At 44.9% G+C, this 27,322-nt stretch overlaps 1 protein-coding gene across 5 annotated transcripts; it reads left to right on the top strand.

The window, feature by feature from the left end:
• The first annotated feature begins 5,021 nt into the window (after nucleotides 1–5,021).
• ep300a (EP300 lysine acetyltransferase a) lies at nucleotides 5,022–26,822 on the top strand. 5 transcript variants are annotated; one of them, XM_076093238.1, is made up of 32 exons: nucleotides 5,022–5,349; nucleotides 7,203–7,867; nucleotides 8,950–9,129; nucleotides 9,489–9,819; nucleotides 10,462–10,581; nucleotides 10,908–11,147; nucleotides 11,363–11,468; nucleotides 11,585–11,710; nucleotides 12,558–12,675; nucleotides 13,038–13,179; nucleotides 13,894–13,968; nucleotides 14,123–14,208; nucleotides 14,502–14,654; nucleotides 14,802–15,275; nucleotides 15,529–15,937; nucleotides 16,119–16,237; nucleotides 16,539–16,602; nucleotides 16,837–17,012; nucleotides 17,973–18,061; nucleotides 19,129–19,209; nucleotides 19,560–19,661; nucleotides 19,911–19,967; nucleotides 20,085–20,162; nucleotides 20,279–20,346; nucleotides 20,664–20,814; nucleotides 21,128–21,274; nucleotides 21,414–21,527; nucleotides 21,675–21,840; nucleotides 21,987–22,154; nucleotides 22,306–22,467; nucleotides 22,683–22,964; nucleotides 23,093–26,822. In XM_076093238.1, the coding sequence occupies exons 1-32, from the start codon at nucleotides 5,256–5,258 to the stop codon at nucleotides 26,399–26,401; spliced, it is 8,652 nt and encodes a 2,883-aa protein (XP_075949353.1). In that variant the 5' UTR covers nucleotides 5,022–5,255; the 3' UTR covers nucleotides 26,402–26,822. The 5 variants fall into 5 exon arrangements, with proteins under 5 accessions (XP_075949353.1, XP_075949355.1, XP_075949358.1 ...); XM_076093240.1 differs by having other exon boundaries at nucleotides 10,462–10,575; XM_076093241.1 differs by having other exon boundaries at nucleotides 5,023–5,349; nucleotides 10,908–11,105.
• The last annotated feature ends 500 nt before the right edge of the window (nucleotides 26,823–27,322 follow it).

Raw genomic sequence — 27,322 nt, forward strand, 5'->3', positions numbered from 1 at the left:
TTCCTGTGTTATTAGTAGCCTATAGTATCGCTATGTGATGTATTATAGGAATGTCTACAGCCTGGAATCAACACCTGACAGCCAGACATGGTGTGAGCTATTCATTCAGGTTTTATGAGCTGTGTCCCAGTCAGGATGCTTCAACATTTTAGATTATGCAGCAGGATAAAGAGATACATTCTGAATTTCTACAGTGAATAAAAGATACTAGAAGATATTGGGTTTGGGGGGGTCCTCTCCCAATAAAAAAAAAAGAAGTTTTTGACTTAAAACTTAAAATTTTACATAATTTTGGACCATTATTATTATTATTATTATAGAGCACACCCCAAAAGCTTAACGACAGTTGAATAATTAATTTTTCTATTTAACACGACAGCATTTCTCTGAACGTTTAAATCTTCTAAAAATGTTTGCCTTGTAAAATAATATTATATAAATCAAAAGAGCAGACACAGAAAACTTTTAAATAATGTTTAATCACTTATATTTCTTTAGAAATAAATTATAGCACATTATAATGCATATTCTCATTATATTTGCAGCCACCAAGACAGTGAGGTGTATGCTGTTTGCTTTTTCAACACATAAATAATGGGAAAAAATCGGATAATCCAACAGTCATGGTGAGTAAAAACACCTTCAGTCTGAATGTTGACACAAAAACTAAAAAAGTACCTATACTTAATTTTGTGACTATATTTGTGAGCATACTCAGAGTTTGAGTAGAGTTTGGGCATACTATTATATACTACTATACTAATACTACTACTATATTATTGATATCCAGAAATAACTTTCAACACTGACATCACAATCAATAATAAATGACAATGAAACGTTAGTTACAAAGCATACTTGTCTCCTTTAAGTATGTACTCAGTTAGCGACCTCTCCATGGTTTCCTTCACCTGCTGCCCAGCATCCTCGTGTCTGTGCCAACATCACAGCAGCTTACTCTCGGAGGATTTCTTTCATGCTGTTTGATGATTATGGACTCCGTGTTGAACTGACCGTGCTGGTGGCAAACCCTGAGGAAAGCAATGTTTGTCAGTGGCTCTGTCTGCAACTTTAGTGTGGAGCGAGATATTTTGACAGCTACATGTAAAATTGCATGGTTATGATTACTCCTTGTGATTTTGGTGATCTTGGGACCTTTCCATTCGCACTATCATATGGTCAAAATATACCCTTGGACATGTTTATCCATGCAAAACTATCCCTATACTGTAGACTGGATTTGTATCCATCCTAATATTTTTTGGGGACCCCTTGACCTTTCCTCTTGTTGCACCTTTGTCCAATATTTCCTCATCTTGCAAAATCTAACATGCAGTAATCAAATCTCAAAACTCGTGCTCACCAGAAGAACCCTTTACACTGACAGTAAATGATCCCAAGACTTTTACTTAGGCCACCCTCTGGACAAACTTTACATGTTTAGCATCACTATTGGGTTATAAGAAAAGCAAGAGCAAAATCTAAAACCTGTTGTTCGTTCCATCCAATACTTTCAAACTACAGAGCTTAATAAACACTGCAACTTTTAGCAGCAGGTTTTGGGATTTAGAATTTTAGTCTTGTTGTCCTCGGTGCCAGTTTCTGATTACAAGCACAATCTGTGGTCTAAATCCAAATCCAAAACACAGAATTGGAAACTGTCTTCCAAAATAGCTTGATAGGCCTATAAATACAGAAGGAAATAGCTGAATTTAATCCAACGATGCACACTAATGTTGTTCAATGCATGTTAACATCAGTAAGGTTTGTCAAAATAGGAGCTAAACTGTGCTCTCATTTAAGATCAGCTGAGAGATTGAGATGTTTTAAATGTGTGTTAAAAACTGACTGGGCCTTTATCACAGCTAGCATAGGCCTTTTTTCACACAATATGTTTGACTTCTTGTAAGAAAAGCACAGGTGTTACTAATGATGGCTCTGTTGTATTCAAGTGTCCTAACATGCCACAGCAGTGTAACAGTGAGCCAGCATGCACAATACAAGGACCCTGAAACTGAAGGAGCTAAATGGAATTCGGACATCATTAATTTGAGTTATTTACGTCTGGGCTTTTCCTGTGACCTGACAATACGTCTTCAGTCTTCAGTTTTGTAATTTGACAGTGACACATTGTTGGTTTACCGTGGTAGGCATGGGCCACTTGATTAAAAGAAGTCTTTATGTTTGAATTTAACCAAAAATGTGGATGTATGGTTCCTGGTTATGGCTCGTTTACTGACCTGAGGAGGCAACTACTACAGGACATTGAAGGCCTCAGGTTCACAGTGTGTCCATTGATCTGTGAATTTGCTTGAATGCATATTTGTTCATCTTTGGTGATTTATAAGCATCTGAAACTTAAATAATTGTTTCAATCCTTTACATTCATGGATATTTCAATTGTCTTTATCTTGTTTCTTTCTGTACCACATTGGAAGCCTCCCCCCCCTCAATCTTTTTAATGTAAGCACAATATCTGCAATGGTACAAGGGCCAGGCATGACTAAATGTTAAATATCATATTTTTAGACCCTGTACAAACAGGCTCTCATTACTTCTCTTCAACATTGCATGAAAAATGTATAAAGTAAGTAATGATGATTAGTGGCAGAGTTGGGGGCAGAGTAGTTTTCTTCCCTGGGGCCCCCTAGTGGGTTAATCTAGCCATGGTCCTGTGACTGGGCATGATACCCACACTGCCTGGGTTTGAGTCCCAGCATAAGGTATGCGCCTATAGTTCTGTCGCCAAGCGGCATGATTCATTGATGCGCAATGATGCAGGTTTGGTAAAGCCTTCATATCAGTTTTTTCTTCATGCAGATGGAATCCCACTTTTGAAAGCAGATCATTGGATGTGAACTTGTAAAAAGTTAAAACCAACCTACCAGTGCTAAAAAAAGATCTGAAAGATACATGAGATTTAGATAGATAGATAGATAGATAGATATAAACTTTATTTATCCCCAGGGGGAAATTAGTTTGTAGCAGCAGCAATTTACAGAGTGAAATATAACTTATGGAATGCACAATATATACAGTACAATAAAATAACAAAGCAGATATTGAATTTGAAGGAATAGATTAATAAAAAATAAGATAAATAGAATAAAAAATAGAAATGCACAGTATGTACCATGAATAGAGTGGTATTAACTAGTAACTAAACAACCTGGACAGTAGAGCAAGGATCACCAACAACCGTGTAGCGTTGTTGTAGTCATGTGAAGGACGATGATCTGGCCCGAGGTGTTTTATTATAAAGTCTTATTGCAGTGGGCAGGAATGAAGACATTTGAAGACATTTGAAGACATTTATACAGACTTCTGATTGTAATCTGTTAGCAAGCAACGTTTTCATCTTCACCAAGATGGTTTAGGACCTGTGGGGGCCTTGTCGAGAAAATTTATGGATTGGAAGTTCATTTTTTTTCATGAAACCTGCAACATGTTCAATTAGAAGAGCATTTTTTTGTTGGAAAGATTTGCCGTCCTACTTTAAACCATGTCCATTGAGTGCACTAATTAAAGATGATGGATTTGTCTTGGTAAGAACTGGGGAGAAAAGCCCATGTTCTCTGACCACATGCAGGGTATACTGCATCCCCCAAAGGCCTGAATCCAACAGGTTTAGAAAGACAGCTTACATATTGTGTGTAAGTTCTTTACTCCTCTTCATCAATCTCTAGCTGTAAAATCCCCCTCTTTTACTGCTGACAGCAAACACATTTGTTTTTTATTCTTTTACAAACGGTTCTTGTCCCACTGGACAGTCATTAGGAATACAAAGTGGCAAAACACATTCACAAAACTTTACTCTGAATTGCAGTACAGATGAAGTTTTGAAACATAGAATCATGCTGTATTGCAGAAAGACATACGTGTTTCAGAACATCCAATGGTGCAGTAATTAAAAACAACAACTCGATATACGTATCCCATTATTGTTTTGTGAATGACACAATGAATGAATGGCTGAGGAGCAGTTACATTTACAGTACATCGTATTGTATTCTCTATACCAGCTATAATGCTGATGTAAGGAAAGGTTTAGAAGAAAATGTCTATTGTTTTCCATTGGGAAACCTAAAAGACTATGAGATGATTTGGATCAGTGTGATCCATTAGAAAAAATAAGAAGTTGAGACTCAAACAGCAAATGGACTTTTACATGCAGCGCAAATACTCAACAACAAGTGGCCGAGTAAAGGCTGATAGCTGTTTTGGTGCTAGAACAAGACAGGGAGAGTATTTTTTGACTGAGGGAGCCAACTTACAAGCCTCTGCAGCAGAGTCAACACCAAGACAGGTTGAGAAAATTGGAGTTGTAAATGTATGCACGGAGTCACCATTTTGCCTATAAGAAATCAAACAAATCCAAATAAGGCAGACATGATTGGTTCTGTTTGATAAGTGATTGTCAGTTATTGAGGAATCAAGTTCCAACAAGTCTTTCCAGTTATGCATACAGTTTTTAGTGTTTGTGAATCCACCTTGGTCTACTGCTCTAATTGTTTATTTTTGTATATTTATTACTGGCTGCAAAGCTGATAAGTAATTAGATGTACTTGCATTTAAAATAACTGTTGAATATAATACAACTTTAATCTTTGTTGAACCTTACCAAAAAGCAGATGCAAGTGCAGGTTGCTTGCATGGATGGATTTCATAATAAATAACTTTCTGTACATGCATAGCCCAGCGAATAAGTATTATACTTTATCCACCATTGCAGCTGCACATTTGTCAGCTTTATTTTTTTTTAATTTGCATCTCTTCATCCTTACCCGCTGCCACCAGCAGCACAACCATCACTTCGCAGGCAAACAAGCCTTTACTGCCCGACATTGTCTCCATCCAGACTCCGCTGGAAAGGAGGTTGAAATGACGGATGTAGCCATGGGAGAGAGAACCGGGGACAGTTTATTTACATCCAAAGAGGCTGTGTAAGTTAAGAGGGAAGCCGTTGCGTGTGTCTCCCTCTTTACTTTCACCGACCCCCTCCTCCTCCGCTGGCAGAAATTTATAAAGAACAAAAAATCCGACGAGGGAGGGAGGGGGGTTGATATACGCCGAGGCTGAAATCGAGAGGCGAACCCAGGGAAAGAGGAGTAATTTGTACACGGGACTTTCCCCCTCTTAGTCCCCCAAAAGGAGGGGGAAAAGTCGCAATATTGGAAACGAAAAGGAATGAGCTTCTAAGGGCGTGAAAACGTCTGCAATTGTGGATACTTTATATATTTTTATTTCGAAAAAATATGGCCGAGAACGTTCTGGACTCTGGCCCGCCTTCAGCCAAGAGGCCTAAACTCTCGTCTCCGGCACTTTCCGCCTCCGCCAGCGATGGAAATGGTAAGTATTATTTTAAGATATAATTTGTTACGGTGTTATTAGTTAAGTTTGTTGTTTTTTGGTGGCTTGGGTTAACTTATGGGAGGGAGAAGACGCGGGATTACTCTTCTGTTTTTGTCGTAGCTTGCTAACGTTAGCTTGCTAGTAGTGAGTGTGTGTCGGACGTGAAGAAGAGCTCCCCAGCTAGCTTGCATGCTAACAGCCATTTTAGCCGGAGGTAGCTCAGTTAGCAATTCAAGCTAACGCTAGGCTAACCGAATGCGGGTGCTCAACTGACGGTCCCGTGTCTAATGGCTACTTTAGCCGGGTTGATGATGTATAATAACTCAATGCCAAGCCAACTTATAATAAAGTTGTTGGTGTCTTATAGTTTTGACAAATTGACAGTCAGCTACAGCTACCCATATTCTGTTATTCGAGTTTTCAAGGCTTCACGCGTCTAAAGCATTCAGTTGTGTTGCCCCATCATAACTCAGATCCTTTCCCAACTAACGTTTGCTACCGTTTGGTAGTGTTAGTCAAAGCAGAGGTGGCCGATGGTGGTAAGGCTTGCCTTGTGCGAGCGACACGTTTAGGCCCACAGGTCCGACTGATTGTTAAGCTCAAATTGCCATTGTTGGTTTGTTTTTTTGTGGATGGCGTGTGACAGCAGCTGGAATAGTGGCCTGAGAGCACAACTGTGGAGCATGGACAGCGCCATGTCTTGCCACTGCGATATTAACCAGCGAGGCAAGTTAGCAAGCAAATACTGCTTCTGCTTCAAACATAAAACAGTCTATTTAATCACTGAATCATTCATTTTGGAAATGAACAGCTGCATCTTGGGCTGTCCACTAAGCTAAAGTTGTCTCTCTGGGCAGGTCGGCATCTGTGCAAAGGGACATTTACGGTTTAATCCTCCAGACGTTGCAAACATTTACGTTACCTTGCATGATATACCTTGAGTGCTGACAAGAAAGGGGTCTGTTTAAGGGGGCAATTTATTGCACTCAAATTGATCGTCTTCTAAGAGTATTTGTGACACTGCCATACAGTGTTTATAGTTGAGAAGTAAAAGCATAGGACACTTTCAGAAGAATGATATGAGCAATTGTTCCTTGCATAGTATTACTCTGTGCTTGTACCTCCAAAAAGCATCTTGTAAATAATGTTTGCTGCTGATAACTGATTTGTTAATTTTATAGATTTAGCTCATTAAACGTTAAGGCTGCAACTGCAGTTTATTGTCATTCTTTCATTGTAGATCCATCATATTTTAGCCTAGTCCCAATTCATTAAAGTGAAACAAAGGCAACTGACCATCAAAAGTGACAATTAAGACTAAATCAGATTTTGTACTTTAAGAATTTAATTTTTGGGGGGGCAACATCATGTATCTTGTTTGATTGCCCGAGCGGTGTGCTGTTTATCTCTGGATACAGACTGACACAGTGAGTGTGTCGTCTCGACCAACCTGGCTCCATTTTGTGGCGTTACTTCTACATCCATTCGTCACCTTGTCTGTACCAACCTGTCTTTGCAACATGTTGAATCGCTTTACTGTCCAAGGATTCTCTGTGCGACCAAGCCATGTGGCCGCGTGTGTGTGTGTGTGTGTGTGTGTTTGCATATATGTTTGTGCATGCAGCTTGACACGTGCAAGTTCTTCTGGATCTCAATTGAACTTTAGTGCTCAGTTATGATGGTTATTCATTTCGGAAAATTGTTTGCTCAAGTATGCTCGTGTCATGCTGAAAAATTAAGGATTATAAATGTTTAACATGGCTGTGGCCCTTTTTTATGTTCCTTTTCATCTTTGTCTCCTATCTCATTGACCCTCTCCACCTAAACTTTGCATTTTTTCTCCATTTTAGATTTCGGCTCACTGTTTGACTTGGAGCATGATCTCCCAGACGAGCTCATCAGCTCTAATGAATCAGGCCTGGTCAATGGTGGGGACCTCAGCCAGTTGCACACTACTCTGGGAGGGGGACCTGCAGGGCTGGGTCCTGGAGGAGGCAGTGGAGGGCCAGGAGGAATGGGACTTGGACTTGGTGGAGGCCAGGATGCGGTGGCCAAGCACAAACAACTGTCCGAGCTTTTGCGTTCAGGGGCACCCACCTCGTCCCAACAAGGGCACCAAGGAGCCATGGGCAGCCCGGGAGGCCCCAGCGCCATGGGGCAACACTTGGCGAACATGAAGGGATCTCCTGGCCAGGGGCCTCCGCAGATGATGGTCCAGGGGCAGCAGCACCTCTCCCCTCAGCAGCAGGCCAACATGATGCAGCAGCAACAGAATGCTGCAGCTGGAATGATGGGTGGCATGAACAGGGCCATGATGGGAGCGCAGCAGAAAGGCAATAACGGACAGCAGCAGCCAGGCATGATTGGGAGCCAGGTGATGAATGGCTCCCCCAGGATGGGCTTTGGGAATCAGGGGATGGGTGGCAACATCAACCTGTTGGCTGAGACCCTACAGCAGCAGGGAGCTGGGGGCCAGGCCGGGATGAGAGGCCAGCAACCGGGAGCAATGAACAAGGTAGGGGCTCCTTCAATTAGGCTTTAGATGGCTTAACACTTCATATCAACCGTTTCATTCACTTCCGAAATTGTGATGGAATTTATACAAAATACGAAGGTTGTAAATGCCATATTGGGTGAAAATTGAAATCCTGTGTTTCAAGAACACAATGTTTTTCTCCTTAATAGTAATTTGTAGAACACGCATTATCTTCCATTTCATGCTCAAATCCTTTTATTTCTGCCCAAAACGTTACTTTTTAAAACAGAAACATGGATTTATTCAGGCTTGTGCTTGGAGTTGAAGTGGCACAAAACTGCTCTCCCTTGATTGACAGTCCCTCGGGAGTGACAGTAAAAAATTTGCAGTGGAAGGCTGCTGCTGCTGCTCAATAAATGTGTGGAGACACGGCTGTTAGCCATAGAGATCAAAAGCAGTGGGAGGGTTTCCAGGTTAGGTAGAGAAAAGAAAAATGCTGTGGACCCTCTAAAGGGGGAACAGGGGGTACGGATGAGGAATGGATCAGGGATTAAAATAAAGTTCAAATAACTAATTCAGTGTGCAGGAAGAAAAGAGGAACTAGTCATGTCAGATTGCTATTACACACTGCTCGCTACTACCGTTGCTTATGTGGCTGTTAACTTTTGGTTTGCACGGTTTCTAGATTGTTTTTGATCATTTAATTACACATTACTTAATGCGGTCAACTGATTTCGAAATACATTTTCACTTTTCATCAGAGGGTAGCTTAATTGCACTTGAGCAGTAGAAAGCGCAAGTGGAAAACACAAGTTCTTTTGGGAGATGGAAACTTTGGCTTTGAAGGTGTCGTGGTGTGAAGAAATGTCCACAGGTCCCGCTCATTTAACAGCTCAGATTTGAGATCTTTGGGAAACACTGAATGATTGTGTTGCAAACCGCCAGAACGCAAAATACTGTTGCATGTGCAGCTAAAATGCAATTACTGATAAGATATGCACAATGTGGTTGCAACAAAGTTAAAATGCCTGACGTGTCCTACGTCCCTCTCTTCTACTCTTCATATCTCTTCATCATTCTCACTAAATCCCTTTCTCCACGTTTTCCATTTTTATTGCTAGATGGGGATGATGGGGAACCCAGGGGGCCCTTTTGGAAGTCCATATACGGGGCAGGGGAATCAAGGTCTGGGAGGCGCAGGGCTGGGCCCTCAGCTGCAGAACAAAGGTCCTCTGGGCAACAGCCTGGCCCAGTTCAACGTGGACAAGAAGAACCAGCCCATGCAAGGAATGGCCGCCATGGTAGGGAACAAATACGAACTCTGTGGATAAACATTTTTGTGTCAGATGCAAGCATGAGTTTTACTATAATTCTTTTACCAAGTAGGCAGATTCGGCTAGAAATGATTCACTTGTCTTTCATCTCTTCCATCCTAACTTTCGCACCACTGTGCTGCTCTCTGAGTTCTTTGTTTCTTTTGACCTAACTTACTCACTTCTTATTGTAATTTAACACCGTCTCCACTGTTCTTATACTGTTCTTCCTCTCCCCTCCCTACTCAATGGTGCCTTCTGCCTTACCTCTCCCTATGTCTTATCTGTTTACTGCCCTCGTCTCATCCACACCACCCTTTCTTATCCCCCCCTACCTCACTCACCAGGGCTCCCAGCAATCACAAACAGGTGTGGGCGGTCCCTCTGGTGCACCTGTGGGAGGAGCCCCGGGGATGCTGCCCAACGCTCAGGCAGGTCTGGTTGGTCCCGGCGCCCAGGTCTCGGCAGCATCCGCTGCTGCCGGAGCACCACCCACGGCTGACCCGGAGAAGCGCAAGCTAATCCAGCAGCAACTGGTGCTCCTGCTCCATGCTCACAAGTGCCAGCGGCGGGAGCAGGCCAACGGGGAAGTCCGGCAGTGCAACCTGCCCCACTGCCGCACCATGAAGAACGTCCTCAATCACATGACTCACTGCCAGGCCGGCAAGTCCTGTCAGGGTGAGTTGAAGGGACGCTGCATGCTCCTGCACTCAGCGGATAGTTATGATATGTCCCCGTGTTTGACAAGCACGCTTGTAACAGAGACATTAGAGTATTTTTTTCTTTCATGTTATAATCAACAAACCCAATGAGATCACAATCATCTTTGATTTATCCAGTTAAGAAATATTGACTTTGTCCAAAAAAAAAAACAACATTCACACTTAAGGAAGCCATCGTGTATCGGTTGACATATTGTTGACACTGATTTGATACCTGGGGTTGTCGAGCTGAGAGAAGTTAACTACACTGGCTGAGCTCCTCGTAATGAAGGAATATGTCGCCTAAAGCGAAGGTAAAGCTCTTAGATAAATGAGGCAGGAGGCATAATCTATATCTACGGTTCTGGCTACACAGACAATACTTGTTAGTATGTTTGTTTTGGGGTAGCACTAAAAAGATAAAAGCATGAGGTAACTTTGTAACAGTTTTCTGTGTGTCAGCAGCTCTTTTTGGGTTACAGGCATCTCTAGTTTCATTTAATCTTTTTTTTCCATGACCTCACTTTGTTTTGTTGTTGTTCTCCTGCCTCTTTCCCCTCCCTCATATACCTCTCTTTTTCCCAACTCCACCTGTCTTTCTGCCCTTTCTCATCCTCAGTTCCTCACTGTGCATCATCGAGGCAGATCATCTCCCATTGGAAGAACTGCACGCGACACGACTGTCCTGTCTGCCTGCCACTGAAGAATGCTGGAGACAAGAGGAACCCGCAGTGTGAGTGTCTGTATCTGACCAAATAACGTTATAAATTCCCTTTTCACACGACGCCGTACGCTAAAATATTGTCGTCATATTATGTTATCAATTTTATTTCTGGGATTTTGCAAATATGTTAATATAGAAAAACAATATTGTGATGACATATAGCTTCACTGGAGCTAAACATAATCCACAGTGAACCAAATGATAATATGATTTTTGGCTGAGGTTTTGCATAAATATTCAGTTCCAGGTTTTTTTTTTATGCTTAGTTTTTTCCATATTCTGTAGAGGAGATCAGATGCATTATTGACACTCTCCTCTCCTCTCTTGTTATGTCCTCACAGCTCTACTCAGTGCAGCCGCTGCAGGTCTGGGCAGCTCTCTTGGGGCGGTACCTGGTGGCCAACCAAGTACTCCCAACCTCAACCCGCCGAGCCAGATCGACCCCAGCTCCATAGAACGAGCCTACGCAGCCCTGGGCCTCACCTACCAGGGCAACCAGATCCAGGCCCCAACTGCCCAGCCCAATATGTCCAACCAAGGTTTGCAAGGCCCGGCTGGCATGAGGACTTTGAACCCAATGGGTCAGTTCACTTGCTTCACGCTTTAGAAAGATGTACCTTTCCCTGTTTCTGATAGCACTGATGGTTTAGTCCAGACAATCATTTCGTTAAAGGACTTGATAGCAGTCAGGTATAGCCAGAAGGAACTTTCAAAGGGCAAGGTATAGAACCGTGTTGTTATTAGTAGGGAAACAAAAGGAATGCAAACTTATGAATTCCCGTCCTTTCCTGTGTAGGTACGAATCCTATGGGAGTCAATGGAGGTGTGGGGGGTTCCCCTCAGAGCCAGCAAGCCAGCCTGCTGCAGGATACCATGATGCACCTCAATGTGAACACCCAAGGGTAAGAGGGAACACCTTAATCAGAAGCTACTGCCATAGCTACAACTGACCAGGGCACACACATCTATGTTTTTAAAGAAGTTAATCATTAAAATGACGCCCTTCTGCCTCTCCCAGTCTGTTGAATGATGCCAGTGGGGTGGGGTCCATGCCCACAGCAGGCCCTCCCTCTTCCTCAGGCATGAGGAAAAGCTGGCACGAGGACATCACGCAGGACCTACGAAACCACTTGGTACACAAACTGTAAGTATTAAAGAGGAGCTCCACGCTAGTTCTTTGCACGGTACATTTAATCACATTCCTGCTGTCGTATCATGTTTCTACAAGTGTTTATTTTTTCTAACAATATGTAAGTGTTAGAGTGTAGACAGTAATAGGCGCTTGGATTTTTAAAAGGTTCAGTTAAGCTGGCTGCCTGTCGCCCCGGTTTGTGCCTCTCACACATAACTGCTAGTAACGTTAGCAAGCCGCCATAAACGCTGGCGGAGAGGCAATGTCGTGCATGAGGATTTTTATTCCTCTTCAGCGGCAGTAAAGTCATCTCATAGACCCGGGACTATATGTGGAGCTTGACAAGATATTTATTGCGGGTCTTGGACGGATGTGCTGCTTAACCTCTCCTTATGACTTAAAGGCCTTTTTGATTTCTGAATCTCACCTTGCGTTACCATGTTGTAAACTCCTCTATAAAGTAGATCCAATTTATTCCGAGTCACAGCAGGGTGTACGGGATGCTCGTTGTGGGTTGGGAATGTTGTTCATTTTACAATTCATGTAAACTGTGAAAGTAAATAAATAGAACTGCGGAATAAAGATATTTATTGCAGACGAACCGTAACGTTAACCCCAATAAACACCATGGCTAGCACTATGCACTGGAACTTTCCCAAAGATACATGCACACTTGCCGGGTAATGCCTCATGTAGTGGAGCCGCTAGCCTCACAGGTAGCCACACAGAAATGCTCTCAAAGACCCTCAAATTGTCTGATTTGTGTTTAAGCAATACTTTGACTGAGACCGGAGTTAACAGTTGCATTTGTTTTTAACTTCCCTTTCTCCTCTTTTTGCTTTCCTTCTCACACCCACAGTGTTCAGGCCATCTTTCCGACTCCAGATCCCGCTGCCCTCAAGGACCGTCGAATGGAGAACCTGGTGGCCTACGCCAGAAAGGTTGAGGGAGACATGTACGAGTCGGCCAACAGTAGAGTAAGTTGCCCTCTCCTCTTCAGCTCAGTGTGTTACAGAAAAGAAGGGAGAGACTGCTGGGAAGTGTTCCTGTCATTTTGCAGCTGAAGCCAGCCACTCAAAATTTGTTCAACACAGTTGTTAGACCTAGGTAAGGAACCCACAGTGTACGAGCTTGACTTGTGAATCACTTCAAGTTTACCGCAGCAGATAAAACATCTCCTGTTTGTTTATACTGTTGCTGTTGGAGGTCCTCAAAAACAATTACTGTAGTTTTATTTCAACAGTAGATTTACAAAGAGTTTATTTCTACTGCTCCTCCATGTTGGAGAAGTTTACTCCCTCGCCACATTTCCCTTATTACTTTGCCCTCTTTTTGACAGGCTGAGTACTATCACCTGCTAGCGGAGAAGATCTATAAGATCCAGAAGGAGTTGGAGGAGAAGAGGAGGACCCGGCTCCAGAAGCAGGGTCTGGGCATCGGTCCTGCCGGCATGGGCCAGTCCCCCACTGGACTGCCTCCAAGTGAGTGGACATGCAGCATATGTAGACTTTGATGAGCCAATGTTAAACGTGTAACATTTTAGCATCGCTGTGAATCTCCTCAGGGACTGCGGTTTGTCACCGCAGCATTATTTGTGTCATATTGTATGTCCTGATGTCCTCTTTATACTGCATTTGGTAGAACGTTTTTTCAACAATTTTCAAGATTTAGGTTGTGTTGTGTATTGGACTACGGGTGCCATCACTAGATTTTAAAAGCCACAGAATGGACTTGCTCATAGCTTGTTTATTGGACAGTTGTCCTACTTGATCGGAAAATGTTAAACATGAGAAGGGGAGTTAACGTGAAACCCATTATTCATCTGTTACTTTTGCCATGCGTTACACCTTGTCCAGTGTTTTAACAGTTAGTTTTGTCACGCTCGGTCTTCTCAATAGAGTAGCTTGTGTCAGTCTGTGTCTTGAGTTGGTTCAGATTTTACACACATTATTAATTAACTGTCCCACAGATCTTTTTTGAAAGAGACTGCATTTCCAGGTTGTTCAGTCATTAGTTGATACATGAGTCCAAATGACCCAGATCTTTTCCAAACAAAACCAACAAAAGGATGAAACATTCCAGAGTTTGGACAGACTTCTCCACACATGCTTGTTAGGGCATTTCCACCTCTGCCTCTCTCGTGTGTCTATAGATGACAGCTTGATTCACTAACTCTACTGTCTCTGTTCTTACAGACGGTCCCCTCCCTGACCCATCAATGGTGCGACCAGCTGGACCAAATCAGATGGTCAACAGGATGCAAGGCCCAGGTAAAGAACCGCTAAGAACCAGGAGACACTGCTTTCACTTACACAACAATAAGAAACGGCACATGTGCTCATGCATGGACAAAATACAATATGTAGTGTGGTTTCCAAATTAAATGTTATGTGTTGTACTATAACATTCTCTGTGTTCTGTCAGGTATGAATCAGTTCAATCAGATGGGGATGCAGTCTATGGGCCAGAGGTCTACGCCTCCTCTCCCCATAGGAGCATCTGGTAACCAGGTCAGTACTGAACACACCCAATTCATCACCTAGTTTTGCTTTTATTGTGCCCATAAACACAATTGAAGCTCATGTGTCAACAGAAATACTCCAGACTACGAAACCGTGAAGCACATTTCCATTGTTTCCACTCCAATAGAAATTCTAAATCCACAAGGACGAAAATCATAAGCATTGCCACTCAAAATAGACGGAAAATGAATTGTTTAAAAACTAGCTAACAAGAATGCCGCTTTAACCAGTCAAATGGTTTGGCAGAAAAAGTTGCATTGGCATTTTTTTGATACCTCTAGATGGGAATGGTCGGACCCAGGATGGGGCAGCCTAACGTCAACCAGCTGCAGAACCAGTATCTGTCCCAGGGACAGTTTCCTGGCTCAGGACAAGGAGTTGGGACACCTCAGCCCGGGATGGCCCAACCTGGAGCACAGACAGGCATGCCACAGGTAAGGTGGCCTAAAATTATACAATTGAGGACTGAGTTAAACAACTTATCATGTCCTTGAACTATACCTTTTTAATTGACCCTCTTCCTGTGCACCATTCTCATCCGTGACCCCCTCGCTTCACCCTCATCCTCTTCCATCCCTCAGACGCAGATGGGCACTCCTCCCTCTCTTCCAGTTGCTAGTCCTCTATCACAGCCAAGTTCAGCCGGTGGACCCAGTGGTGTCTCCGCAATGGGGCCCATGGGTCCTCAGAGCGTGGGTGGCGGAGGTCCCAACTCGGCTGCTTCCTCGATGACTCCACCTAACGCAAGCCAGCAACCCAACTCCATCCCCCATTTGGCAGCCATGCGTGGCTCACCCTCCCCTGCTCACAGTCGATCTCCCACTCCTCACCAAACGCCCCCCAGACTAGCCGGGTCCCAGACCCCACAGCCGCACACCCCTAATGCACCACAGCTGGGTCCACCTTCAGCCCCCCAGCAGAACCAGCTCAGCCAGGGCCCCGGCTCCAACAAGCCTCTCCAGCAGCAGCACATGGGTTCTGGTTCGACCACTCCATCTCACCCTGGGTTGGCCTCCGGTTCAACGCCGCATGGTGCTCAGCTGCCACGCACTCCGGTCAGTGTGATTTAGCCCTTTAGATACTTGAATGCTTAAACATCACTTGGTCTTCATCATGAGACCAAACATTTTACCGTTGTTGGTGTCTGGGTTTGTCCCGCGCTTTGCCTGTTTACCTTTCTTTAAAATTAACCTTTTATCTCGTCAGAGTCATTTAATTGCTTTTCCACCGTCATGTATCACTATGTCTTATTTACTATTTCCATGCACCTGAGTTTGTTTCTATGTCTCTCTCTCTCTCTCTCTCTAGTTGTCCCAAAAGGGTTCATTTCCAGCGGACAGTCAGGCGCTTACTCCAGCCTCTGTCAGCAGCCTGGACGCTTCCTCCCAGCAGCCACAGTCGAACGCTTCAACCGCCAACCTCGACTCGAAGAAGGAGATCAAGCAGCAGGACGATGAGGACGAGAGCGACACCGGCAGCTGCTCCAAAGGAGGAAAGCTCAGTAACATCAAGATGGAGGAAAAGCCTGTGAAGTTAGAGGTGAAAAAGGAGGAGTGCTCCGGAGAGGGAGGTAAAGGGCTTCCCATGGAAACATCAACGACGATGCCGACGGCGAGCGTCAAGATGGAAGACAGGAAACCAGAGGTAAAGAAGGAGGTGAAGGAGGAAGAGGAGACGTCGGACTCGTCTACAACACAGGCGCCAGTGAAAAAGAAGAGTAAGGAGGACTTAAGTTCTTACTTTACTTCTGATCTCATATGCTTAGGGTTAGGCTTACTTTTGAAACAGCTAATTTAGTTTTCACTTTTTTTGTCGTAGAATTCAAAGTTGTAACAGAAGCGGTGTAAAATGATCACTCTTTCATCCCATTCACCTCTCTGATCTCTATTTCATCCCAGTCTTCAAACCAGAGGAGCTTCGTCAGGCCTTGATGCCCACACTCGAATCTCTCTACCGACAAGATCCAGAGTCTCTGCCCTTCAGAATGCCCGTAGACCCACAACTGCTGTGCATACCTGTATGTATCCCGCGGAGGTTGAGATGCATTTGTTCCTGTGCCATGTATAAACTGCACTGTCTCTGTCGGTGTTCACCATGTGTTCTTCTCCTCACTGGCTTTACCGTCTTTTAGTTCCCTAACTTTGTGAGACTTTGTGCGCAAATCCAACATCTCCTCATCTCTTGACTGCTGTTAGTTGTGTTATATTTACCAGGATGTAGTTTCCATACGTCTCTGCTTTACTTGTCTACGTGACACGTAAAACTGGGCCAAAGGTTTTAACTGCTCAATTTAAAACTTGCCCATTGTGTTCTTTCAGGACTACTTTGATATTGTGAAGACCCCCATGGACCTGTCTACTATCAAACGAAAGCTGGATACAGGTTAGTTCAGACAAGACCAGGTTTGGTCATTCCTGGGAAATATAATGGACCACGATTAAAGATGACATTTTTTTTCTTATTACCTATATACAGTATTCTGTCTCTATTTTATTTGACATGATATGCAGATTTCTAGCCTGTTTATAAGAGATGCTCCAATGAGCCAACTGTGTGCAGTTTGGAACGTTTTTTTTTTTCCATTCCATCATCCCGTGCTTTGTGTTTCGGTTGTAGGTCAGTTCCAGGAGCCCTGGCAGTATGTGGACGACATCTGGCTGATGTTCAACAACGCCTGGCTGTACAACCGCAAAACATCCAGAGTCTACAAGTACTGCTCCAAGCTGGCCGAGGTGTTCGAGCAGGAGATCGACCCCGTCATGCAGAGCCTCGGCTACTGTTGTGGGAGGAAGGTGAGACGGAGTGCCCGATCAATGGCTAGAAGGGTTGAATTGGAAATGCATGTTGGTGAGGGACGATGTTATTGTGAATATCGAGGAGAAAATCTCGATGTTAAGATGCTCAAGGGCAAGAAGGAAAGATGACTTGTTGATTTAAGTGTTATTTTATTATTTGACATTGGACGATTTTCCTTATATATGCCATTGCACTTGTCAGTATTCTTTCTGTATTTTATGGGACCGCTTCTCCTGCATCAAGTCCAGATAAAGTTGCAGGAAGTGATGCCACCACGCGGTTTAACATTTTCAAAGTTTAGCAACAAACCCGTTGTTTTTGGTAATGCGCAGCATGTAATCATACCTTCAGGTGAGCAGTATCTTCCTATGAGATATAGAGAGTGCGACTTTGAGAATGTGTCTGGATAAGGTGGTGCGTGTAAATGTTGTGAATAATGTTTCAGAAGTAGAAATTAACTCCCATCATTCACATCTGAAAGTGGCAGCAGTGAAGTGGGTTCATAGCTAAATTTGGCTTTGGGCATACCAGCTCCATATCACATTTCAATCCTCATTAGATTCTGCTATTTTTGGGTTTTGCAGGCAAATAACAAAAGTGATTGGCCCTTTTTATGAGAGGCTGGTTGAAGGTTGCTTCTGACAAAGAGACAAAGCAGAGTAGCCCTTGACGTTACAGTAGCTGTAATACTTTTTACAAAACTTTTTACAAAACTAAGCCAAACATAATTTAGCTCAAGTAACTAGTTTTTACAGCTTGAATGCGGAAGTGTTAATATAATATATATATATTTATGATGTTAAGTTCACTTTAATTGTATCATATGCAGTACAAGTTAATGTAAACTACCCTTGATCAGCCGAGGTGGATGTGACTGAAGTTACCATTGTTGATTGTCAAGTTAGATTAAATGTTCTTCAACTTGTTTTGTTTTTGTTTTTGTTTCTGCCCGTCAGCTGGAGTTCTCTCCTCAGACACTGTGCTGCTACGGAAAGCAGCTGTGCACTATTCCCAGAGATGCTGCTTACTTCAGCTACCAGAACAGGTATGGAGGGAGTGAAATGCCCGTGTGATGAAGGGTGGAGGGACGACTAGATGGATGGATCAGTAAAAGAGGAAGGGATTATAATGGAGATGACTTGGGAAATGAGACTACCAATAACAAAAGCGCACATTGAACTGAATTGTCGTGAGGCAGATTAGTCTTCATCTGATTAATTTTGTTCCCCCAAACGCTTCCCTTCCCTTCACTTCATGTTCCCCGTTTTTATACCTTCATGTGGTGCCTAAAGCACTGGCATTTTAACAGTCGGTCCTATCTGCTCGCATTCTTTAAGTCGTTCTTGGTGTCATTAAACGGATCTATAAATAACACCTCAGTGCACAATGCTTGAAATTTCTTTTAAAAGAACATTTCTTTTTTCGCTAGTGCCATTTGAGCCTTTGCATAAAGTTATTTGGGCGTTTTTCTTTGAGGAACAAGCTGCAATAATGGACAAAAATCCTAACTTTGTTTTTTTCCAACATGGTGGTCCGCTCCTTTCAGATTCCACACATCATTTATTTTTAATTCTTCCTGTCGGATTTCACACACCCATGAAAACCTAATGTGAAAGGACCGACTTTAAAATGAACTGCTTGTATGAATGAACAGCTGAACAGTTGTCTGTGCCTACTTGGTCAGTGTGTGTATTATGTCCTGTTACCACATCACGTTTAGCTCCTGTTGATTCTGCTCCTGTTCCGTTAGCTGTGATGGTGGTGGTTGTTGCTCATCCTCTCGCGTCTGAACTGCTAATCTGTGCTTTGCCTCGGCTCTCTGCTGTGTGTTGTCTTGGACTTCATCTCGTCTTGTCCCTGGCTGTAATACCAACATTGGCTTGCTCTTTTTTTCCTTTAACAACCATGCGCTTCCAAAAAACCCCCCCCCCCCCCCCCCCTCAAAATCATGACTGGCTGTTGCGATGACGACTTCCTGCTGTCCTGCGCTCCCACTTCCTGCTTGCCCATGTCCTGTACCGATTGGTGACTGCCCTCCCGTGCCGCTGTCTGTGATTGACTGTGCTGCGGGGAATGGTGTAGTTCACCAAAATTTGGGCTTGTTGCTGACAGGTACCACTTCTGCGAAAAGTGTTTCAACGAGATCCAGGGTGAGACGGTTTCCTTGGGCGACGACCCCACCCAGCAGCAGACGTGAGTATTCGTCTATTCAATAAGCAAGGCAACTCCAGCTAAAAGTCATTGTATCTATTTGAAAAGTGATCATCCTCCAGCCACATTCCTGATAGTATTAGCTACTTGTTTTCATTTTATTTTATTAGACAGTTAAACTTTTCCAGCAGGTACAGATGACGTAGCCTGTACACAACAGTTCTCTTGTTATTGCTGTATTTTAGGAAAGCTTCTATTGTAGGTTGTCAAATGATCGTATTAATATTCTATGATGTAATCACCCTACCAATGACATTGATCTCTTGCTGTTGTGCTTATAGATGTGATTTACTGTGTAGTTAATCGCTGCTGCACTGCCCCGTTGAATACAGGTGTGTGTCTCCCTTTGTGCGAGCCGGGAGAGCAAACAGTTTTCTGACTGACACCAACAAATACGGATTGCCGATGAATATTTCGTTAGATAAATACACGTTGTGAGTTTTGGAAATTATTACATCTAACTTTTTTTGAATGAATTGAGAGCTATTGGAAATGTTTAAATCAGGAGTTGGAAACAATCCTACGGACCCACAACTTGAATCCAATTCTAGAAATAGTGTAATAGTAATGCTGAGTGTCCATATAGTATTATTTCATTTTGGCAGTGCGACAGTCCACAGTGACGACACCAGTGCCTCTCTGTTGTTCTGCATATTGTAATACTCCCTCTTAATTCATTTCAGATCGATAAACAAGGAACAGTTTGAGAAGAAGAAGAATGACTCGCTGGACCCTGAATTGTAAGTTAACTGTCTGCTATTTGTCAAATATTAGCATTTGGGAAATAAGATGAAAGCAAATTATTTTCAAGGACTCATGTATGTAATGTGTATCTTCATCTCTGTCTCTCCTTTCAGGCTTGTTGAATGTATGGACTGTGGGCGCAGGATGCATCAGATCTGTGTCTTGCACCATGAAACAATCTGGCCATCGGGGTGAGTATCAATTTATAATTCCAGGTTTTCTGAAGGTTCGTGTGAAAGTCCTGATGTCATACGCAAAAAAGAAATTTGTTGTAATTAAAATTACCTTTTTTTTTTTTTCTTCATAGATTTGTATGTGATGGCTGCTTAAAGAAGACGAACAAGACCAGGAAAGAGAACAAGTATTCTGCCAAAAGTAAGTTGCAATGCATCTTGGGATTCTATTCCATTTTATCCTGTTTTTTTTTTTAATGCGTGGATATCCCTTTCATACAGGAAACTGATACTGAACTTGTGTTAATCCCTCATTTGACCTAATCAATCAATCAATAATAACTGCCTGTCGCACATTTATCCCATGTCGTCACCATTACAGACTCAATGTAACAAGTAAACCTATATTCATATCTGGATTCAACAGAATACCAAATCAGGTTTCTCATAGCTTATTCTTCTCCCTGCTGTTTTTAGCAGCTAAACTAAACAAAAAATGCTCTGCTCTCCCCGATTCAGGGTTGCCCCAGACAAAGTTGGGCAGTTACCTGGAGATACGGGTGAATGACTTCCTGAAGCGTCAGACCCACACGGGCGCTGGAGAAGTCTTCATTCGCGTCGTCCACGTCTCTGACAAAGTGGTGGAGGTCAAACCAGGCATGAAGTCCAGGTACAAGACATCCCAGTCTAGTGTGCTGCTTACAACCACATTTGTGTTTCAAATACATGAACAGATTTAGCAAAAGTTCAAGCCTGTGTCACCATTTATCATGAAACACGATTGTTTTTTTTGTTTTTTACAGAATTTTGTGTCATTTTTCTAAGAAATGTTTTAGTATTCAGAATCAAATCAAATATTTGCTTGACTTGAAAGTGAGATCGCGGTACAGAGTAGCTGGCTAATATTTGATCAATGCAGGTATGTCTTCTGTTGCTCTATTTTACAGTCGGTAACTTTAGATGTTTTATGTTCTCGTCTCCAGATTTGTGGACAGCGGAGAGATGTCGGAGTCCTTTCCATACAGAACGAAAGCCCTTTTTGCATTTGAGGACATTGACGGAGCAGACGTCTGCTTCTTTGGTATGCATGTCCAAGAGTACGGATCTGACTGCCCTCAGCCCAACCAGAGGTAAGGACGTCACTATATTAGAAACATTAGAAGTGCCGTCTGTTTTTCTTCTTGTGTATGGAATGATTTTTGAAAAGATCTGTTATAAATTACATTTCTCTGTTGTGATATATGAATATTTCCTCTTTCACCCACTCAGGCGAGTATACATCTCCTACCTGGACAGTGTACACTTCTTCCGGCCTCGCGGTTTAAGAACGGCAGTCTACCATGAAGTCCTCATTGGCTACTTGGAATATGTCAGGAAGTTGGGGTGAGTGCTGCTGCTCACAGATCATTTACTTTGGTCATAAGTATGTGAATGAAAATTGATATCTGCCATGTCCTATCACAAAGCTTACTTTTAAGTCTGTAAATGAATTTAGCTTATTGTGTACGGCCTCTCGTATGTCCTCCTCAGCTACACCACTGGGCACATCTGGGCCTGCCCACCAAGCGAAGGGGACGACTACATCTTCCACTGTCACCCTGCAGATCAGAAGATCCCAAAGCCCAAACGCCTCCAAGAGTGGTACAAGAAGATGCTAGACAAGGCTGTGGCAGAGCGGATAGTGCACGATTTCAAGGTAGCGAGGCAGTATTCATCTTTATTCCTGTATGTGTTGGAGGAATGGTACTTTTTGAGATTGTTAACGGTAGAGCTTATAGGAATGACTAGTTTGGATACTATCGTTGTAAAACACTAACTTTATTTTCCAATTTACTCCAATAGGATGTCTTCAAGCAGGCGACAGATGATCGATTGACCAGTGCCAAGGACCTACCTTACTTTGAGGGAGACTTTTGGCCCAATGTGTTGGAGGAGAGCATCAAAGAGCTGGAGCAAGAGGAGGAGGAGAGGAAAAGAGAGGAGAACAGCACATCCAATGAGAGTATTGATGTAAGAATGCTACGATCTGTCAATGAGTTGATATATACTGTATATATTTAGCTGTGTGAGAGAGGGGCTGGGGGAAAAAGGTTTCAGCAGTATGTAATCACCTGAGCTTGTTATCAGGTAAATATTGATATTCCTTTTCTTTGTTGTGCAGGACACAAAAGGTGACAGTAAAAATGCAAAGAAGAAGAACAACAAGAAGACGAGTAAGAACAAGAGCAGCCTGAGCCGAGCCAATAAGAAGAAGCCAGGGATGCCCAATGTCTCCAATGACCTTTCGCAGAAACTCTATGCCACTATGGAAAAACACAAAGAGGTAAGAATTTTTCCCTCATACTTATTTAAATGCGTGCATATTATCATTCTCAATGAATTTACTGAAGGAGTGGAATGCGTGGACTGGAGAAAAGCTCAATTATTGACTGGATTTTCAAGATTTTACTGAATTCTCGCACAAAGTGGAATTGGTTTTTAAAAGACCACATTTCCCATGTCCCCTCATCTGTTCGCCCCTCTCGTTTCCTGTTCTAGGTGTTCTTCGTGATCCGGCTGATCGCAGCACCCATGGCAAATGCATTGCCCCCTATTTCGGACCCGGATCCCCTGATGGCATGTGACCTCATGGACGGCCGTGACGCTTTCCTGACATTGGCCCGGGACAAGCACCTGGAGTTCAGCTCACTGAGGCGGTCCATGTGGAGCTCCATGTGCATGTTGGTGGAGTTGCATAACCAAAGCCAGGACCGCTTCGTCTACACTTGTAATGAGTGCAAGCACCACGTGGAGACTCGTTTCCACTGTACCGTCTGTGAGGTGAGTAGGGGGAGGGTAGTTCTGGTGGTAATGACAAAAATAAACATGTACTTTATTGGACTTATTATGTTGATATAGAATCTGCTATGTATCGTCTAATCAACTATTATTCATGCCATCCCCCACAGGATTACGACCTCTGCATCACGTGTTACAACACTAAGGGCCACGTGCACAAGATGGAGAAGTTAGGCCTTGGTTTGGATGATGAGAGCAGCAACCAGACTGCCGCAACCACCCAGAGCCCCGGAGACTCCCGTCGCCTCAGCATCCAGCGCTGCATCCAGTCCCTCGTCCACGCCTGCCAGTGTCGAAACGCAAACTGCTCTCTGCCGTCCTGCCAGAAGATGAAGCGCGTTGTTCAGCACACCAAAAGCTGCAAGAGGAAAACCAACGGTGGCTGCCCCATCTGCAAGCAGCTCATCGCCTTGTGTTGCTACCACGCTAAGCACTGTCAGGAGAACAAGTGCCCGGTTCCGTTCTGCCTGAACATCAAGCACAAGCTCCGCCAGCAGCAGCTGCAGCACAGACTCCAGCAAGCCCAGATGCTACGGAGGAGGATGGCCAGCATGCAGAGGGTGGGCCAGCCTGCTCCGGGAGGAGCTCCTGGGGGCAATGGCCTGCCTTCTCCGGGACCCAATACGGCTCCTGGTACCCCTACGTCTGTGGGCACGCAGCCGCCTACGCCACAAACGCCCACCCAGCTGAACATGCCTGCCCTTTCTCAGCAGCAAGGAGTTGGGATGGGTGGGATGGGAGGAATGGGATCACCAGGCCAGCAACAGCAGGTTCAGCAACAAGGTGGTGCCATGCCCCCTCAACACCATCTGCATCAGTTTCAGCAGGTGGGAGGAGCAGGTGGAGGGGGGATGATGAACTCTCCTCAGCAGCAGATGGTGCCTCAGCTCCAGCAGCAGCCTCCCAATGTCCAGCAGCAGCACCCTGGTAGTTTGCCTCCGTACAACCCCAGACCGCCTGGGGCTTCCCCTCTCCATCAGTCGCTGGGCAAACCTGGCCTGGGTCCAGCCACCCCACCGCAGCAGCAACAACCCAACCAGGGCCAGGGGCCCATGCCTGGTCAAGGCCAGCAGCAAGGGCCCCCTCTGGCTGCTGTAGAGACGGCCCTAAAGATCCAGCGCCTGGCAGAGACCCAAAGACAGATGGCTCAGGTCCAGGCTCAAGCCCAGATACGTGGCTTGGGACAGGGGGGCATGATACCCCAACATCCCCACCACCAGAACACCCAGGCCCAGATGGGCATGCCCCACATTGGGGCCCAGGGCATGTCCCCCCAGGCTCAGGGAGTTGTTGGCAGGACTATGTTAGACCCACAGCAACAGGGAATGCTAGCGGGGATACAGCAAGGCGGTCCTCAGTCGCAGTTGCCACCTCAAGTCCAGCAGCAGCTCCAGCAAGTCCAGCAGGGAGGTGGTGGACAACTTCAGCAAGCAAACCAGCAGTGGGGTGCTAGCGGTCCAGCCATGAACCCACAACAAAGACCAGGCATGATGGCTCACATGGCACCACAACAGCAGCCAGGAGTTGCTCAGCAGCAGCAGCAGCAAATTAATCAGCAGCAGCCGCAACCAGGAAACCGTGGGATGATGCAAGTAATGGGTGTACCAGGAGGGGCAGCAGGGGCACCGAATTCATTAGCAGCTGCAGCTGCATCAGGAAATCTTCCCCAGGCAGCACTACAAGACCTCCTGAGAACGCTGCGCTCTCCAAGCTCACCCCTTCAACAGCAGCAAGTCCTCAACATCCTTCGTTCCAACCCGACCCTCATGGCTGCTTTTATCAGGCAGAGAGCAGCCAGGTATCAAGGTGGTCCGGGTAACCCTGGAGGAGCAGGAGGGCCTCCACAAGGGGGCCCTGGAGGTGTGAGGTTCCAAGGGGCTGCTGGAGTGCTGCCTGGTGTAGGAGGGCCTGGGGTTAACCAACTTGCTAACATGGATGGACAACAGCAGGTCAACGTGAGCCAGCCAGGGATGAACATTGCTCAAGGTGGAGCAGGGGGAGGGAATATGCCCACCATGGCTCAGCTTCAGCAGTTACAACAACAACAACAACAGCAACAGCAGCAGCAGCAACAGCAGCAGCAACAACAACAGCGCCCAATGTTGCCTGGCAATCTACAACAACAGCAAATGGCTGCATTACAGCAGCAGCAACAACAACAACAACAGCAACAGCAGGGAGCAATGCAAACAGGGCAACAAGGCAGCATTACCAATATGACTCCGCAGTTCAGAGAGCTGTTGATGAGAAGACACCTGCAGCAGCAGCAGCAGCAACGACAGCAGCAGCAACAACAACAACAACAACAACAACAACAACAGATGGGAAACCACGGGCAGTTCCAGCAACCTCAAGGACTCCAACAGCAGCAAGGCCAGCAAGGTTTCATGCAGTCTGGCCAGGGACAGCCAGGGATGCCCCCCTCGTCCCAACCCCAGCCTGGGGGTGGAGGCGTGGGGGGTCCCCAGCAGCAGCAGGGAGGACCACAGGCTGGGCCGGGACAGCTAGTCCCGCAGCAAGGCTACTCCAACTCCATGTCACAAGTAGCTGCAGCGCTCCATCAAAGGCTCCAGCATCAGATGCAGATGCAGCAGCAGCAGCAGCAGCAGCAGCAGCAGCAGCAACAGCAGCAGCAGCAAAATTCAATGAGTGGGCTTCAAGGACAAGACGGAGGGCCCGGTGGAGGCACGGGAGTACCAGGAGGGCCTCCGCTCCAGCCTGGACAAGGCGGACCAGGGCAGGGGCAGCAACAGCAAGGTGGTGGAGGGGGTGGCGGGCCCCCACCGCCACAGACGCCCCAAAGCATGCTTCACCAGAACATCCACCAGAGGCTCCTGCAGCAGCAGCAGCAGCAGCATCTTGGTGGGGGCTCTCCAGCCCAGCACAGCAGTCCCATGAGTCCCCAGCAGCAGATGGCGCAGTCCCCCCACCCCCACCACCAAGGACAAGGAGGACTAGGTCCAGCAGGGTCGCTCAGCAGTCAGGTCAGGTCGCCGCAGCCTTCGCCGAGGCCGCAGTCGCAGCCTCCGCACTCCAGCCCGTCCCCACGCATGCAGCCCTCCTCCCAACCTCAGCCCTCACCTCACCGCATCTCCCCGCAAACCGGCTCGCCCCACCCGGGCCATCTAGGCCAACATCACCCCAGTATGGCGCCACCCCAGCCCCCACAACCCCAACAGCAAGCGTTGTCTCAGCAGCAGCCGGGTAGTTCGGTAGATCCCGGTCAGTTCAGCTCGGACCAGAACTCCATTATGTCTCAGCTGAGTGGGATGACGGGGATGCATGGCGGGCCGGGGGGGCAGTCGGACATGTTGGGTGGGAATAACAACAACAACAACAGCAGCAGCAGCAGCAGCAGCAACAACAACAACCAGGAGCTTGGAACGAACCCTAACCACAACAGTTTAGACCATATGTAGCCTTGACTCCATACTGTCTCTCTGTCTTGATGCTCTGATCAGTTGCCCCCAAATGACAAACTGCCATGAAAGGAGAGCGAGGCGGGACTACTGCTTTTGGGGTTTTAGAAGTTTTTATTTTTTATTTAAATATTTTTGTGATGTATAAATAAGAACTGAAGCTTCCTTCCTATGGGAGATGCAACATAAATCTTAGAAGTCAATAAATGAATAAATTAAAACAATGGTAAGTTATTGCTGTTAATATATATCTATATATTTTTGCCAATTGTGTACAAAAAGGTGGAAGGGCAGTGTTTCAGGTTGAAGATATTTCTTCCTTAGTCTATGACACAATATTTTTGGGGACTGAGAATTTTGCCTTTTTATGAATATTTTTAAGATTTTAAATGTGGCTAAAAATTAAAGTTGACACGATGTACCTTTTTTATTGTTTTGTTTTCCTCCTCAAATACCCAGTCATAATTGTATCTATATTGCAGAGAGTAAGTATATTTTATTTCTGAATTTATTGTTTTTTTTTCTTCCGTTAATGGATCGTCATACAAGCATCAACATATCTTCTGTTGCAGGAATCCGTTTTCACATCGATGTACATTTTACAGCGACTGCAACAATTCATATATATAGAATTTATTTTATATGATGGGTGGGAGGGAGGGTGCGTTAAATGCAGTTTGATTTTGACAGGTTTCCTAGTTAGTTTTCTTCTTGTTTGTTTGTTTTTCACCGGGTTTCTAGGTTTGAATTAAACCTCAGTGTTTTTGGGGGAGTGGGACACTGACTGTGGGTTTGGTTCTATGTTTTCTGCAACAACAACAACAACAACAACAAAAATGGCCAGATCCGCAGAACAAATCCTTGCACCCATGGGCCACCTCTCCACCCTCCATGTCCTATGAATGTGCACCACACCTTCCT

The sequence above is a fragment of the Anarhichas minor genome, unplaced genomic scaffold (assembly GCF_050575085.1).
Source record: "Anarhichas minor isolate MPS153535 unplaced genomic scaffold, ASM5057508v1 ptg000017l, whole genome shotgun sequence".
NCBI classification, from domain to species: domain Eukaryota; kingdom Metazoa; phylum Chordata; class Actinopteri; order Perciformes; family Anarhichadidae; genus Anarhichas; species Anarhichas minor.

Bases quoted from the DNA above. Each gene is read 5' to 3' on its own strand.
- ep300a (XM_076093238.1), top strand. From the start codon at position 5,256: ATGGCCGAGAACGTTCTGGACTCTGGCCCGCCTTCAGCCAAGAGGCCT. The intron at 10,582-10,907 runs GTCTGTATCTGA...ATGTCCTCACAG, and splicing joins GAGGAACCCGCAGTGTGAGT to CTCTACTCAGTGCAGCCGCT. The intron at 16,603-16,836 runs GTTAGTTCAGAC...TTTCGGTTGTAG, and splicing joins CAAACGAAAGCTGGATACAG to GTCAGTTCCAGGAGCCCTGG.